General features: G+C 51.1%; 1 protein-coding gene across 7 annotated transcripts in view; it reads right to left on the reverse strand.

Moving 5' to 3' along the window:
- PRDM15 (PR/SET domain 15) overlaps positions 1 to 17,508 on the reverse strand; it is a 58,539-nt gene that overhangs the window by 18,727 nt on the left and 22,304 nt on the right. For all 7 annotated transcript variants that reach the window (XR_014078030.1, XR_014078029.1, XR_014078031.1 and 4 more), the window contains exons 6-12: positions 14,048 to 14,149; positions 13,517 to 13,741; positions 11,919 to 12,039; positions 10,368 to 10,549; positions 10,173 to 10,267; positions 9,788 to 9,875; positions 2,304 to 2,471 (exon numbers count right to left, since the gene is read on the reverse strand). Coding sequence is in view for 4 of the 7 variants with exons in the window: in XM_081574176.1 (XP_081430302.1) it covers positions 2,304 to 2,471; positions 9,788 to 9,875; positions 10,173 to 10,267; positions 10,368 to 10,549; positions 11,919 to 12,039; positions 13,517 to 13,741; positions 14,048 to 14,149 (981 nt within the window). In the remaining 3 variants the exon portion in view is untranslated. The remainder of the gene's footprint in view (positions 1 to 2,303; positions 2,472 to 9,787; positions 9,876 to 10,172; positions 10,268 to 10,367; positions 10,550 to 11,918; positions 12,040 to 13,516; positions 13,742 to 14,047; positions 14,150 to 17,508) is intronic.

Genomic DNA, 17,508 nt, shown 5'->3' on the forward strand with positions numbered 1-17,508 from the left:
CTTGGAAATCCAAGGGCAGAGAGTTTTACAACGTAGAGGAGTTAGAATGCGTTACCGGTAAGGAAGGCATTTGTGCTCAACCCAAAGGCTCAAGACAAAGGTGGGATTCTTTGAGACAGCTGCGAGTAGGCAGACATATTTATTAAAAAGATAGTAATATTCATACTTCACATTAAATCAGCCCAATCAGGATCAAGGTAAACAGTAAGACAATAATAAAAATTTTAAGGCATAAGTATTTATGTGTGTGTGCTCAGTCACTTCAGTGTCTGACTCTTCAACCCCATGGACTGTAGCCTGCCAGGATCCTCTGTCCATGGGATTCTCCAGGTAAAAGTACTGGAGTGGGTTGCCATGCTGTCCTCCAGGGAATCTTCCCTATCCAGGGATCAAACCCTGGTTTCTTACACCTCCTGCGCTGGCAGGCAGGTTCTTTACCACTAGCACTACCTGAGAAGCCCAAGTGTTCATAATTGGGATCAAAACAGACTGAGAGGTTCTCAGGAAACAAGGAACTTTCGGATACAAACAAGAATGAAGTTCCTTCTCAAGGTCTCTTACTAACCACTGATCTGTCTTTCTGGGGCATTCTTACATAAACCATGTGAACACAGAGCCAGGCTCAAACATGGCTGGCAGGGTGACCTGGAGACAAATAGTTCCCAGCAGGTAAAGCGTGCAGGTGTGAAGTGGATGTGGTTTACGGTTCTACATAGAGGGGAAGACCGTGAACAGCCACACAGTATTCGCTCATTCCCAAGGAAAACGATCTGAGCTGTGTCAGCTGTAAAACGTCATGAGATAAAAGTTGTAAAATGCAACCCACACATCTGTCAATCAGGAAACACCTGACTTCTCCAGGTAATGGAGGCTTTTAGGGGCTCACCTGGGGCTTGATAATCAGGGTCCAGTTCAACCAGGCCAGCGGGTCAGCGCAGTGGTCATCCCCACCACAGATGGTGAGGAGACAAGCCCAGGGGCGTGCCCAAGGCCACCCAGTCACTAAGTGGACACCAGGCCCTTGGAGCAGCCCCAGATCACAGAGGGAGTGGTAGAGCTTATGAACCAGGTGAGGAAGGGCCAGGTAAAAAGCAGGATGCAAACGTGAGGCAGGACATGATCAGGCATGTATTAAAAGCCACGATGACACATGTACATACACAGCTGTGTGCAGTGATCAGACTTCATGTACAACTTTGTTATCTGACTTTTTCCCCCCAACAGGCATATACTCCATTCGTAATTCTTTGTAAAGTGATTTTTTTTAGTAAGAAGGTGCTCTACTCAGTGAGTGCTGCTTACAGAGCCCGGTTGGCAAGAGAGCAATGACCTGTAGAATAAAAATTAGGATTGTGCTGTGCTTAGTCACTCAGTCATGTCGGACTCTGTGACCCGTGGACTGTAGCCCACCAGGCTCCTCTATCCATGGGGATTCTCCAGGCAAGAATACTGGAGTGGGTTGCCATGCCTTCCTCCAAGCGGATCTTCCCCAAACAGGGATCAAACCTGGGTCTCCCGCATCGCAGGTGGATTCTTTACATCTGGGCCACTAAAGCTGAAATGCTACTTAAAAAGAGGGTCTGTCAGAGCAGGTTCTTGGAGAAAGCCCCAGGTGAGGTGGGTGCTCAGGAACACACCTGTGGCCCAGGGGCCCGGGTTTCCCTCTTCCCTTTGGTGCCCTGGCCTTCCCGTCAGGTCTGCCCTGCGGGGTTCCCCGCACACACACCTCACTTCCTGTCTTACCTCCTTCCCTCAATTGCCCTGCCACGTCCCACCCCATTACTGACCCCACTTAAGTCCACCTCTGTCTTGTGCTGGCCTCTCGTGAACCCACCACACGAAGGGCAGCCCCAGGCCCATCGGACTTGGCGAGGGTGAATAGGGCCCCTCGGCAAACAGAGGAGGATGAAGGGGAGTCACCCATGGCCCCAACAGCATCCTCCTGCAACGTTTTGTTCCACCCACATGGCTGAAAGCACACTCCATGTGACATTTCATACCCTGTCTTTTCCCTACTTATATTGGAAGCATTTCCTCAATATTAAACTCCTTGGAAAAACTGTTTTGGGTGACTGAAAACGTCCAGTCCCACCAAGAGTCCAGTTTCCCTAACATCCTCCCGCGCCCCATGGAATGTTCAGCACCCTGTGGAGTGTTCAGGACGGCTCCAGTTCCCGCTAACACGTGATGCGACAGTTCCCAGCAGGACCTCTGAGGCTCAGCCAGTTCCTGTCAGGCAGCGCCTTACAGCAGGCACCCACAGAGGCAGGGCGGCGTCACCCCATCCCCACAGGTGCGCTCACCTTCCAGGTGCCGCCTCTGGTGGTCGAGCATGACGTCCTTGCGGTAGAACATCTTGTTGCAGACCTCACAGGCAAACTTCTTGTCCCCGTGCTTTTTCTTGTGCTTGGAGAGGTTGCTGTTGGTGGAGAAGAACCGGAAGCACATCTCACACTGGAACGTCTTGTCATCTGTCGAGGAGGTAGGGAAAGGAAACAGCTTTTAGGGACGTGACGCTGAGCGCACGTTCCCCTAGGGCCAGCAACAAGGCCCAGGGGAAGGGCGGAGCCAGGAAAAGGCACCGCCCCCGCCCCCTGAACTGAGAAGACACCCCGCCCGGCCAGGCCTGAGCCATGTGCAGAGCAGACAGGGCTACACCCAGCCCAGGACACACATCTGCAGCATCTGGGGATTCCTAGCGAGGAAAGAGGCCTGGGCCTTCACCCCCTAACCTGACTGCAGCCCCCACCACCGCTTCCCCCCCACCCCACCTCGGACAAGCTGCCTCCCACCCCACCCCAGGCTCAGCCCCGCATTGCTCCCCCAGAGCCCAGCTATCACCTGCCCCTTCCCTCCCACCTGGCCCTCCACGGGCTCCTCCCCCATCACACACAGACATCCCCCATTTCTCCCACCTGTAAACAGACTGCCTTGTTCCTAGGGCCCCTTTAGGAGACATACACCCTCCATACCCACCCCCAATGAAGCCTCTGGCCAAACTGCCCACCAGGGCCTCTGACAGTCTCCACCCTGCTCCCTCCCTCCAGGCAACCAGGGCACCCCCTCAGCCCTCCTGCCCAGCCCCCTAGCCCTGAGGATCTGCTCCCCATGAGCGTAAGCAGAGGGGCCATCCGGGCACCTGCGAGGCCCTGGCCTCTCTTTAGCTGTCCATCTTGGTCCCACCCACCTGGCCTCTGCCAGGGGGTCTCGGGGCCTCGGCCAGCACTCTCCTCTCAGACTTGTCCCCTGCTCCCACCTCTCATGTCATCCCCTAACCCCCATACCCACCCTGCTCCTACCAGAAGGCGTACCTGCCAGGGTCTGTCACCTAAACCAGCCCCAGAAGGGAGTCCCCGCTACCCACTGGCTCTCCTGCAACCCAGGAGCCCTGTCCTGTGTCGCCTGTGTGGGTGGGCGTGACAGTGTGCTTCTCGCTCTACAGCAACGGCCAGAGGATGCTCTGCATCGTGCTCATTTCTGGGCCCTTGGTTACAGCCCACTGACCACTTTCCGTGGTCAGTCAGTGTGTGCTGAGTGCACCAATCCCAGAGTTAAAGTTTCATTTTCCACAATGATTCTGACTGGGGTTCTCATCCTGATTCACAATGGACCCCCACCCCAGAATCTCAGCCTGTGCGCTGCAGACACTTGAGCCAGATCATGGTGGAGGGGGATGGGAGGTGGGGGGTGTCCCATGGTCTGCATGCTGAACAGCATCCCTGGCCTCTCCTGCCCCCGATGCCAGCAGCATCCCCAGCTGTTACAACCCAACCAGCTCCAGACTCTGCCCAGGGTCCCCAGGGGGCTCAGGCCTCAGCAGTTAACTTCTCTCCTGACCCCAACGTGCAGCCCAGGTGAGGCCCAGGGGTGTCCACACAATGCCCTGTACACAAGTTTGTGCATGTGTGCACAGCACATGCACTGAGCATGCAAAGATTTTCCGACTTATTTTAATGACTACATAATATTCTACTCAGTTCATGTATCACAAATTTACTTCACTATTTTTGATATTGCAGATAATTTACTAGTTCTTGGTAACATTTTTTTTTTTTCAACTAGATTTCCCTAGCATTGATTCTTAGGAGCAAGACCACCAGAGACAAGGGCGTCTGCCATCTTGCTTAGTGAAGGGCCACACCTTACAGTGTGCTGGAGCTCATGCTCCAATACTTTGGCCACCTGATGTGAAGAGCGGACTCACTGGAAAAGACCCTGATGCTGGGAAAGATTGAGGGCAGGTGGAGAAGGGGATGACAGAGGATGAGATGGTTGGATGGCATCACCGACTCAGTATACATGAGTTTGAGCAAACCCTGGGAAATAGTGAAGGACAGGAAGGCCCAGCGTGCTGCAGTCCACACAGTCTCAAAGAGTCAGACACAACTGAGTGAGTGACCACCACCTTACAGTGCTACCCCATCAGACTACTGGAGGCTGCACCCACCCTGGGCCTCCCAAACCACACAGGTGAGTCTCCCTCCTGGGCAGGTTGGTCCCGAGCCCCAGATGGAACCCAACAGCCATGGAACGTGCAGTGCAGCCCTTGGACTTCAGCTCCTTCTCTCCCTAACGAGCCCCTCCCAGCTAATGGAGACGACCCGCTTCCAGCCTTTCCCAACCCAAGGAGGTCGCCTCTGCCCGGTGACAGCTGGAGCAGAGCAGCTGTCAGGCCAGGCTGTCAGCTCGGGCGGCATTTCCCCTCATGGCATCCACGTGTCACCAGTTCAGGAATCCGGACAGGCGCTCAAGGACAATCTTCTCCCACCCATAATCCTGCTGCCCTCAAGGTCTACACTGGTGTTTTGACAAAATGCAGCAACTGAGAACAAACACCCATGACGCGGTGTGGGGTCAGGCCACGCAGGACGGCCGTCCTCCAGCTCTCTGTCCATCTCCTGCGTGACCAGCGTCTGTCCCACCTCCACTCACATGAACCGCTTGCCCTCAGCCTCAACCAGGGACTGTCCTAATCCCTAGGCCAGAAAGACTCCACCTGCTAGTTCATTAACAGGGAACACCTGCCCCCGTGCTGGTCCTGGCTGTTAACCTGAGGGGCTGGGCGGGATGTGCCCCAGCTGCGGGTTTCCCTGGTAACTGACAAGCCAACCTGAAGGCAATCTCCCCTATAAATGGGGGGGGGCGGTGTGTGGAGCAGAGGCAGCTGTGGCTTCAGAACCTATGTTTCTGACGTGTAAGGTAATGTCTCTGTCTCTGGACTCTTTCTTTGGTCTCAAGGACAGGCAACTCCAAGGCTTGCAAGCCTGGGAGTGCAGCCCCACACGCAGGCTCTGGGTAGGTGTGCAGGAGATGGGATGGGGGATTTCCGGGGAGCTGGCTTCACAGGAGCCCAGGTGGCTCTGTCTTGCCCGATGGCCTAGACGTGAACCTCAGCTCTTCTCCAGCTCCCTCAGGAAGGCTGAGAGCAGATGAGGGCCATTTACAAGAATTAAACTCACGCCTCCTCAGACCCAGGACAGGCTCCGCTGAGCAAAACCTTGAGAAAACCCCAAGAGATCATCATTTCGAAGCTCACACAAATCCCTGACTTAACACCCTATGGAAGACGCATTCCCCTCATGTGAGTACCATACAAAAGTATGATGGTGCAAATATATATTACACAAATCAGCTCAATTCCCAGTTTATCCTTTGTTTTCCATTCAAAACTTCTAATGTTTGAAATTACAGAGAAATTACACTTCATTCCACTGCTGCTCTGTTACTTCTATATAACAAAGAACCACAAACGTCTGTTTTAACAGAATTTTCTGCTGACGTGTAGCAACTGCTGCTTTGTCTTCGTACATTCTGTTTCATTTGTGTCCAGAGAAATAAAGATGAAAAAAGGACAACTTCCCTTCCTTGGCTTTGAGCCAGCCTCATCAAACACCTGGAACAGGACCGCTGTCACCCTCCACTCTGACCCACCCACCCAGTGCGCGCGTGCAGAACTGAGCATGGCCACACGGGGCGCTGTCGTGCCGCTGGGCACCAAGGTCAGCTGAGGCCCATCTGACTGTTGCTGGGTCGCTAAGGCTGTGTCCCACTCTTTGCAACCCTATGAACTGCAGCACGCCAGGCTTCCCTGTACTTCACTATCTCCCAGAGTTTGCTCAAACTCATGGTCCATTGAGTCGGTGATGGCATCCAACCATCTCATCCTCTGTCATCCCCTTCTCCTCCTGCCTTCATCTTTCCCAACATCAGGGTCTCTTCCAGTGAGTCAGTTCTTTACATCAGGTGGCCAAAGCATTGGAGCTTCAGCTTCAGCATCAGTTCTTCCAATGAATATTCAGGACTGATTTCCTTTAGAAATGACTGGTTGGATCTCCTTGCTGTCCAAGAGACTCTCAAGAGTCGTCTCCAACACCACAGTTTGAAAGCATCCATTCTTCAGCGCTCAGCTTTCTCTATACTCCAACTCTCACATCCATACATGACTACTGGAAAAACCATAGCTTTGACTAGATGGACCTTTGTAAGCAAAGTAATCTCTCTGCTTTTTAATACACTGTCTAGGTTTGTCACAGCTATTCTTCCAAGGAGCAAGTGTCTTTTAATTTCATGGCTGCAATCACTATCTGCATAGATTCTGGAGCCCAAGAAAATGAAATCTGACACTGTTTCCAGGTTTTCCCCAACTATTTGTCATGTGACAGGACTGAATGCCAAGATCTTAATTTTTTGAATGCTAAGTTTTTTTTTTGTTTTTTTTTTTTGAATGCTAAGTTTTAAGCCAGCTTTTTACAGTCTCTTCTTTCACCTACATCAAGAGGCTCTTTAATTCCTCTTCACTTTCTGCCATTAGACTGGTTAACATCTTCATATCTGAGGTTATTGATATTTCTCCCGGCAATCTTGATTCCAGCTTTTGCTTCATCCAGGCCGGCATTTCACATGATGTACTCTGCATATAAGTTAAATATGCAAGGTGACAGTATACAGCTTTAACGTACACCTTTCCCTCTGTGGTTCCATGTCCGGTTCTAACTGTTGCTTCTTGTCCTGCATACCGGTTTCACAAGAGACAGGTAAGATGGTCTGGTATTCCCATCTTATTAAGAATATTCTTCAGTTTGTTGTGATCCACACAGTCAAGGCTTTAGCTTAGTCAATGAAGCAGAAGTAGATTTTTTTTGGAACTCCCTTGATTTTTCCATGACCCAGTGGATGTTGGCAATTTCATCTCTGGTTCCTCTGCCTTTTCTAAATCCAGCTTGAACATCTGGAAGTTCTCGGTTCACATACTGTTTAAGCCTCGCTGGAAGGATTTTGAGCATAATCTTGCTGGCATGTGAAATGAGTGCAATTGTGTGGTAGTTTGAACATTCTTTGGCATTGCCCTTCTTTGGGATTGGAATGAAAACTGACCTTTTCCAGTCCTGTGGCCACTGCTGAGTTTTCCAGATTTGTTGACATATTGAGTCCAGCATTTTCACAGCATCATCTTTTAAGATTTGAAATAGCTCCGCTGGAATTCCATCACCTCTACTAGCTTTGTTCGCAGTGATGCTTCCTAAGGCCCACTTGACTTCACATTCCAGGATGTCTGGATGTAGGTAAGTGATCACACCATCGTGGTTATCTGGGTCGTTAAAACCTTTTTTGTATAGTTCTTCTGTGTATTCTTGCCACCTCTTCTTCGTATCTTCTGCTCCTGTTAGGTTCTTGCTGTTTTTGTCCTTTATTGTGCCCATCTTTGCATGAAATGTTCCCTTGATCTCTCCAATTTTCTTAAAGCGATCTCTAGTCTTTCCCATTCTATTGTTTTTCTCTATTTCTTTGCATTGTTCATATAGTCAGCAAAACAAGACCTGGAGTTGACTGTGGCTCAGACTGTCAGCTCCTTACTGCAAAATTCAGGCTCAAATTGAAGAAAGTGGGGAAAACCACTAGGCCATTCAGGTATGACCTAAACCAAATCCCTAATGATTATACAGTGGAGGTGACGAATAGACTGAATGGACTAGATCTGGTAGATAAAGTGATACACAGAACTATACATAGATAGATAGATAGTGATAGGTAGATAGAACAATGGACAGTTTATAACATTGTGCCGGAGGTGGTGACCAAAACCATCCCCAAGAAAAAGAAATGCGAGAAGGCAAAGTTGTTGTCTGAGAAGGCCTTACAAATATCTGAGAAAGGAAGAACAGTGAAAGACAGAGAAAGGGAAAGATATTCCCAGGTGAATGCATAGTTCCAGAGAATAGCAAGGAGGGATAAGAAAGCCATCCTAAGTGAACAATTTGACTGATACGGCATCAAAAATTGGTGGGTTTCCCCAGGTTTGGGGCACACTGGACTGCAGACTGCAGGTGGCAGGGCACATTATATGGATCCACCTGGAAGATTTCGAGTCCACTTCACCCCTTGACTGACACTGCAGAGCAGCCTGAGCTCAAGTGAGACAAGACTCACCTGCCACTTCAGAAAAGTTCCACCGTGGGTGGAGGAAACAGCCTTGGTTTCCAACAGAAGCCCACAGAGTGGAACAAGCACATGAATCAAATAAAGGGACAGAGCAGAGCCTGCAGGAGCAGGTGCTGGCAGGGAGGGCAGCAATGGTGGATATGATGGGTAAGGATGCGCCAAGATGAGGATTGGCCAGCACTTTAATAAGAACCAGCACAGAGACACAGAGTGAACAGGGACCACATGGAGGGTCAACAGGAAGGGGGATTCAGAATTAAGTACTAACTTGGAAAGTGTCTAAACTGGCTGCCACCAGTACCCCCTCCCACCCCCTGCCCAGGTGCCATGATTCCGAGAAGAGGGGCCGAAAAGACAACAGTGACCCTCCCCGGTGCCCATCCTCCCAGGGTGGGAATGGGGGCAGCGAGCCTTCACCCACGGGACACCAGACAGAGGCCACCCCCACCGGCTGAGCTCCACACAGCTATCCCCTGGCCATCCTCAGGGATTTATGTACATCGTGCACTCACCAGCTGTGAGCTGGCGAGATACTGAGCTCAGGATGCTTGGCTAGGCCCTGAAACCCATCCTGGCCACAGGCTGGTCTAAGCACATGGCTTCAGCCACACACAAGTAGACGAAGGTCCAGATCATGAGTGGAGACCAGGGACAGAGGCAGGCTCAGAGCAAAACCAGTGGGTGAGAGGAAGCAGCCAGGCCTTTGCTGGACATAGGTGGGTCCATGGAGGGAGGAGGGTGGACAGTTGAGGATGGTCCTACCGATAAGGAAGCAGAAGCCCACTCCTCCAGCTGTGACCCCACCTCTGCACGTACTTCTCCCTTGATCCCCGAACAAACCCTCCACGGTCGCTCAACATTCTTGGTGAGGATGAAACCTCCCCAGTCTCAAATGCAGCCATGTGCATGCCCAGTCGCTCAATCGTGCCCAACTCTTTGTGGCCCCATGGACTGTAGCCCATCAGGCTCCTCTGTCCATAGGATTCTCCAAGCAAGAATACTGGAGTGGGTTGCCAGGCACTCCTCCAGGGGATCTTCCCGACCCGTGAATGGAACCTGCATCTTCTGCACTGGCAGGAGGATTCTCTACCACTAGCTCCACCAGGGAAGCTGCAAATGCAACCATATGTAGCTGCTTTTGATGAACAGTAGGAAATAAAATAAATTATCTTTTAAATGGGAACTCTCCATCTGCATGTCTTAGAGTAACAGCTGCTTGAAAGCAAACCAAATGGAGCAGAATCTTAAAGGTGAGGTTACCAGTTAAGTTCACCTTCACTCCCCGCTGGAGCACCTGGTTCCTACCTCGCCAGGTACCTGAGCCTCAACACAGGGTGGGGCCGCTCACCTGTGCGGCAGTTGTGAAACTCCAGCGCGCTCTGGATGCGGAAGGTCTTCTCGCAGGTGCCACACCGGTACCTGTACTCGCTGTCGACCTGGGGGGGGGGCAGTAGTGGGGCGGCTGGAACACCCTCTCCTCAAGGGAGCTGCTCCAGCAATGTCGTGTGTCTCACAGCCCCTCCCTCTGCTACCCTCCCGCCCAGCTTAGAAACACGAACCGTGCCTGGCTGACCCACTGCCCTGGAAAGAGAAGCATCCAGGTGACCTCAGTGCCCACGTTGGCCTCCGGCTCCTCCCTGATCCCCGGCAGCACCCCGCCAGGCCCTGGCCTACCTCAGCCACTCCAGCTCCCTGTCCCCACTCCCCTCGCCTGGGACTCTCCAGTCACCCACCTCGTTCCTGCTGTGCTTGTACGAGACGTGCTGCTTCAGGCTCTCCTTGCGGCTGAACAACTTGGCACATTCCTCGCATTTAAACAGCTTGTCGCCTAAGGACGAGCCAGTGACAAGCGCGTCACTTCTCCAGGCGCACCGGCCACGGTGCCCACCTGGGACCTGCCTGGCCCCTGCCTGGCCCCCGGGACTCACCGTGCGAGCGCACGTGCCTGCTCAGGTTGCTGCTGTTCTGGAAGACCTTGCTGCAGATGCTGCACTGGTATACCCGCCTGTGCTCGCCCAGCTGCCGCACCACCTTCCGCCGGATGCCATGCCGGCTTGAGAGGATCAGGCTCCTCTTGAGGGTGATGGTACCGCTCTGGTGATGTGGGAACCTGCGGGAGAGACACACAGGTTGGTGAGGCGGGCGGGAGGCAGGGTCGGGGAGAAAAGTTCAAGGTTACAGTCATCCTGGAAAGAGCGCCTGTCGAATCTTCCTAGCTCGATGCTGGAGGGAGCGCTGTGCTCAGGTGTCCCCAGCTTTGGGGCTTCTGGATAAGGGAGATACCCTGCATGTCTCTGGAAGGGAGACACCCTGAATGTGCAGTGGCATCAGTCAGCTTTTCCACACCAGCCACTCATCTCCCTCAGCATTAACTCTGGTCACCAGAAGCCTGGAGCTCAATTAGTGCCTTGGCCAGAGTGATCCCATCTCTTCTACTCTCTTCACTTGCCCCTACCCTGTTTCATATCTTCCCTGAACCTGATTTTTCAAACTTCTTCTCCCTACTAAATGTGCTTCTAACAGTAAGTTACAGAAATCCTCTGGGCAATAAGACGGAGCATGAGTAAGCAGGTCACGCTCACCATTTCTGATACTGCTCTGCTGTGTTCTGTTTTTGCACAGCTTCCTGGACTGTCTAGGACCAGGCATACTATGACACTGAAGAACGCACTCCAAAAAGGACCTGAAAAACTGTCACAGGCTTATTCAACTTCAGGGCAAAAAATTAGTAAGAATAATAACTAAAATATAAACATTTTCCTCATTCATAAAAAGAAGAGAAATGCAGAATATTTACAGAAGTTCAGATACAAACTGTTCTATCATAGCAGCCTTGTTGGACACAAGTATCAGCTGGTGGAGGAGTGGATGAACCAAGTGTGGTCCTCCCGCATGATGGAGTAGTATTCTGACTTAAACCAGACGGACACTCCAATACCTGCTCCAACATGGATGGACCTCGAGGGCATTACGCTAAGTGAAATAAACCAGTCACAAAAGGACAAACACGTGTGATCCATTTATATGAGTTCTTGAGAGACATGAGTACCTCCTGTAAGGTCTTCGCAGAGACAGAAAGCAGAATAGTGGGTGCCAGGGGCTGGAGAGGGGTGATGGGGAGTTAGTATTTCATAAGGATGGAGTTTCATCTTGGGGAAGATGAAAAAATTCTGGAGATGAATGGAAGGTTGCACAAAGATGTGAATGTATTTGAAACCACTGAACCATACACTTAAAAATGGCTAAGATGATAAATTTTATACTATGTGTATTTTACTACAATAAGATTTTTTAACCTATTTTCACAGAGGCTGCACTATTAACTCCCTGAGCTCCAGGACATTCCTGCTGCTCCCCATGCACATGCGTTTCCCATAAGAAGTAAACCATCCCCTCTCGTCAGGCTCTCCCTCTGAAACGGATTAGCTGCCACACGCCTTTGCCCATGAAGCCAGGCCGAATGTCATGCTGGGACGTACTTTGGCACTGAGCTGGAGTCGCTGGGGGTGGCGGCCAGCTTTCCCAGAACCAGCTCCATGATCCGCTCGTCCGGCGTTGCAGTCACAGGCTCAACCTCAGTCACGATCTCCGTCACTTGCTCTGCAGGGAGGGGACGAGACAAGCTGTGTCACTGCCAGGGCCGTGGACAGAACACAGCTGAACCCAGACAGCAGGCCCAAGGGGCCGCAGCCAGGCTGATGCCGTAGACACGGATCGCAAGATTGACAAGAGGAAAAAAACCAGCAATACTTTAGAATCCACACATTTGCCTGCAGGTTGAAAAGAGCAAAATATTATTCTTAACTCAAAACTGGAGTTGGAATCGGTGATTCCTTTTAAAACCACAGGAGTCATGACTCTATTTCAATCCCTTTTCATACCACCTAAAACAAAACCCTTCGATATACAGTAGGGTCTTATAACTTATTAAATTCCTCCTGACAGAAATTCAGGAATATTAATTTCTGTAGTTACACAAGTCATCGTGAGTATGTTCAAAAGCAAATAATCATTTTCTATAAGAGTTAAATATCAAATGACCACAGTAATAGGGACCCAGGACTGAACCTCTAAACAAATGAAATATGGAAAGATTACACAAAAAGATTTATCTACTTCACCTACTATGATGTGTCTTTCTAACGCAACTAATAATTAGTGAAATAACCACTTAATAAGCTTTCCACTTCTTTCTGTCTTTTCTTCTTGTTTATAGAGAAGTAGGGAGACTGTCCAGGGGGAGCTTAAACCACTTCTGCTGAGAATATTATCTGAGGACTGCTCCTCTGTATTCTCTTTAATTCTGAGAGAGAACAAGAATTTCTTGTCACTCACAAAGAAATCCTGGGCTACAGCAGACAGCAAGAAGAAAAACTGCCCAGTGGGTGGTCAGTGAGGAAGGCACGAGTGTCTGAGCATCAAGGCTGGTCCTTACGTGCCAGACCCGCCAGGAATCCACTGGTGCCGGCACTTCTGGTGAGGCAGTGAGGGCTGAGGGGATGGCCTCGTGGGGACCCCTCACCAGAGAAACCAAGTTCCCTCCAAACTCAACTGAAGCTACTATAGAGTCAGAGTAACACCTTTAGCCATGGCCCGGAGCGCAGCCGCATGCCCGTCCACAGGAGACAGGGAGCAGGCGCTGGAGCACCCACATGATGGACCGACATGGTTCAGCACCGAAGGAGAGTGGGAAGCCCAACGTGGGTGAGTCTTCTCCACATGTGGCCTGGAAGATGCTGAGCACAGAGCTCCCAGGATGCGTGGCTGAGGAGATGGAAATGTTCTGTCCAGGCAACCGCCTACATTGGGGAACCCGCCTGTCAAAGTTCACAGCCCACGCACTCTACCAACTGCACTGGGAATAAGCTGTACTCGAAAGAGCTGGTTCACAGCAAGAGAAGGGCTTAGACAGCACCTCCATGTAGACTCTGGACCAAGTTTTCCTGCCTGGCAAGGACGCAATATGGCCTCAGGCCCCTCCCCACTATCATCACTCCTCCCCCAGGACCACGCCCCAAGCTGCCTCCTCCCCAGGACCACGCCCCCAAGCTGGCTCCTCCCCCAGGGCCGCCCTCACCTGCTGGCTCCTTGCCTTCAACAATGACTAGAGGCTGCTCTGGTTTGGATGCTTTGGGTTTTCTTCCCCTTCGAGGCTTTTTCTTCTGCTCTTTGGTGGCACTGACAGTCTTGGGAACCTCAGGAGGTTCCCCCCGGGGCAAATCTGCTTCCTTCTCCGGGGCTGACTCCTGCTGGCCGGCTGGGGCGCCACTCTTGGATTGTTCCAAGTGGCCCAACAGGTGCTCTGCAGAAGATGCTTATGATGAGTCCACCAGGCTGAAAACACTTAGGCCACAAAAACAGACAGCCCCCACTACCCTCCTCCCCAGCTGAACTAGTCTGCTGAGCTGGAGAAAGAAAACAAGATCCCTCAGTGCCAGACACGCAGAGGACTTCAAGCCAAAGCACAGATCCCTGGGAGGAGGCCTGTGGGACACAGGCCAGGAGCGGAGCCAGGGGAGTCCTGACATCCTCCCCAATGGAAGTGACAGGGCGTGTCTGGGTGAACGCATCTGGGGACTCCCTGGCCCAGCAGGCACCTGCCCCTTACCATTCAGCAGCTGCAGCTCCAGGAAGGTGGCTGAACACACCTTGCACACCCACTGGCTGGGCTCTGCCTCCACCGGGGTGCTGTTCTCTGGGGTGCCCGCAGCTTCAAAAGACAAGGTTGGGGGAGAAGGTCCAGCAGTTCCTCTCTGTGCTGCCCAGCCCAGTGGAGGGTACGCCTGCCCCACAGGAGGTGACAACAGTGGTGACAACTGCCATCTCTTGGGAGCAAATCCAACCCTCCCTCCAAACACTGTTCTCAGAGTTTTACCCACAGGGACTCGTTCATGCCTGTGAGCATCCCCATTTCACAGATGAGGAAACCGGGCATGGAGAACTGGAACCAGTCTGACGCAGGGCTGTCACCAGTCAAGGAAATGTGTCTTCCTCACAGAAGCCAGTCCAGTGGGACCAGACGCACACCCCTCCACACACACTGATGACTTCAAGGAAAAAAAAAAAGGCATCCTACAGTCCATAGCGAATTCTCTACTCTCTCATTGGCTCACGTGACAAGAAGGGGCGAACCCACGACAGCCAGGCCCCACGCCCTGTGCCCAGTTTTGCCATGGCTCCTGCCCAAGCACTGTCAACAAAACTTTCTGCAATGACAGAAATGTCCTGTAACTGCCTTCCAGGTAGCAGCCACATGTGCCCAGTGCCCCTGAGGAACTGGACTTCTGCTTTTACTGCATTTGAATTTAGGTTTAAATAGCCGCCCCGGGGCAGGTGCTTGCTCTGGGGGGCAGTGCCTCTAGCCCTCCTGGTACCCCCACTGGAGTCTAGGGCAGAGGAAGATGACCAGGGTCCATGGAACACGGAGGGAGATCCTGGCTGTGTAGGCTCTTTAAAAAAATACTGATGTTCTTGTGAGACCTCAGAGTTAGGGATGTGATAGAGAAGAACCTTTGTTTTCTATTACAGGTGGCACTAGTGGTCAAGAATCCGCCTGCAATGCAGGAGACGTGAAGAGACATGGGTCCAATCCCTGGGTCGGGAAGATACCCTGGAGTAGGAAATGGCAACCCACTCCAGTATTCTTGCCTGGAAAATCCCATGGACAGAGGAGCCTGGGGGCTGCAGTCCACTGGGTTGCACAGTGTCAGACATGACTAAAGCGACTTAGCACACAAGCACCCACAAGTTAATCACTAAAGGGCTTTTGCCTATGAGCTTAAATTACACATCATGGCCCATCCCTGGGAACCCTGCCTCTCAGGTAATGAACATTAAGCTGAAATACCTTTGTTTAGCTCACAGGAAACAATCTGACCAGGCTCACCCGTGAACAGCTGCAGGGGGGGAAGAAATTAACACATCCCCTCTGGAGGCTGACTGGAACCAAGACATGCTTGCCTTCATTCCCTCCCCTTTTAGTACAAAAGAGGCCTGAATTCTAACTCAGAGAAGATGGTTCTTTGGGACATTGGTCCACTATCTTCTCAACCTACTGGCTTTCCAAATAAAGTGGCTATTCCTGCCCCAACAACAGTCTCTCGATTGACTGGCTGCTCATACAATGAGCAGTATGAGCTTGGATTCTATAACAGGGACGTTCCAAGCGAATATATGTTCATGGTATCCTGGCCCAGCAGACTGATTTCTCTAAAGCCCACGTGGCAGCCTGTCAGGGCTGGACAGGGGCCACAGCTCTCACTGCCACCTCCACTCCTGTCTCTGTGCAGCTTGTGTTGGCACTCAGGACCCATCACAACACCCAGCAAAACACGCTGGGGCCGCCCACAAAGCAAGACCCTCCAGGACTGTGACTGTACATGCCTTCAGTTACTAGGAAAAAGCACACCTCTTTCTGTATCAAAAACCAGCAATAAGGCTGCAAAAGATGGAAGGAAAAGATGGAGACCACCGCTACAACTGTTTGTGTGCATTTTCTGAGTCTTCGTCAGATAACAAGAGAGAGATGTAAGTGGATGTGAAATTTTCAGTTATACCAAAACTAGAACAGAATGAGTGGAGAGCGAGCAGCACGGAAGCAGGGTATTGTCTGGGGATGTGCCCTCCGGCTCAGCCTCTGCTCTCGCCCGCACCTGCTCTCTGGGGAATCCAAGGAAGAGCATCAGGAAAAGATGAGGACAATTGAAACCAAAATCCTGTATCTCACTCACCTTCCCCAACACACATGGTCTAAAGAGGGCAGAGTACTCTTGCACAAGAGAGTTTCAGAGAAGGAAGCTGAGGAGGGGTGAGCGGGCAGCAGACACGCAGGAATAAAGGCAGCTCCTTCTAACCCAAATGAGTTGCGGTCACTGCACCACGAGGTCCCCGCCCAGGAGTGGAATCCACGCTGACCTGACCTGGGGCAGGAAACCTTTCTCTTCAGCCTGAAGTCCGGAAGCGGGGCTGACAGGACCAACTAGAATAACCAGTCATGACTGCTGTCCTCTCACTGAGGGCAGTGTTCTATTTCACAAAAACTATCTTACAAGGTAAAAATTCTAAGAAAAAAAAAATTAGCCAACGATCAGGAGGCAACTCCTGATCACAATCACGCACATCCAACAAGAGAGACGCATCTATGCAAAATGAAACAGTGCTGCGGGGGAGAGGCAGTGATGACATGGAGGGCTCCCAGCAGATAGTCACCAAAACAAGTGATGAAGGTCGAGCACACAGCATGTCAGCATGCTAGGCAGGACCTCAGCCACACAGAAACGCATGGCTGCTTAAACTATGGAAGAGAAATGGCATAAATACAAGGACAGAGGATGGATGCTGGTCACCAGGGGATGGGGTGCAGAGTCATATGAGGGAAACTTTTGGGGTGATGAGAACATTCTATATCTTTTTTTTTTTTTAATTTTTTTAGTTTATTTTCTATTTTTTAACTTTACAATATTTGTTTTGCTATACACTGACATGAATCCACCATGAGTCTTTTTTTTTAAAAAGTAAGTTTCAATGTTTATTTTTTAATTTCCTTGGCTGTGCTGGGTCTTAGTTGCAGCATGCGGGATCTATCTTTAGTTGTGGCATGCAAACTCTTAGCTGCAGCATGTGGGATCTAGTTTCCTGACCAGGGATCGAACCCAGGCCCCCTGCATTGGAAGCAAGGAAGCTTAACTGCTGGACCACCAGGGAAGTCCCAGACCATTCTCTATCTTGATTCCAATGGAGCTCACGCAACTGTGGACATTTGTTCAAACTTTGATACTGCCCATTAAAATCACTATTTTATTGTTTGAAAACTATATGCCCACTGTGCTGGTTTTTAAAAACTGCTAGAAAATGCCAAGCAAAAATGCCAAGAGTCGTTAAGATGGTGATGTTATATGTAATCAAGAAGTTCCTCAAGTGTTAGGAAATGTATTTATAGCTCATCTCTTTCACCAGGAAAGTGATTTTGAAAATCTGATGCTGACAGCTGACTCTAAACCCTACATGCCTACTGGCTGAGACCGTGAGGCTTCCTGGGCTGCCTCCTTCATCGCCAACGGGCCCCGGTGT

The sequence above is a fragment of the Giraffa tippelskirchi genome, chromosome 2 (genome assembly GCF_054371585.1).
Source record: "Giraffa tippelskirchi isolate mGirTip1 chromosome 2, T2T-mGirTip1v1.2.pri, whole genome shotgun sequence".
In the NCBI taxonomy this organism is placed as follows: Eukaryota; Metazoa; Chordata; class Mammalia; order Artiodactyla; family Giraffidae; genus Giraffa; species Giraffa tippelskirchi.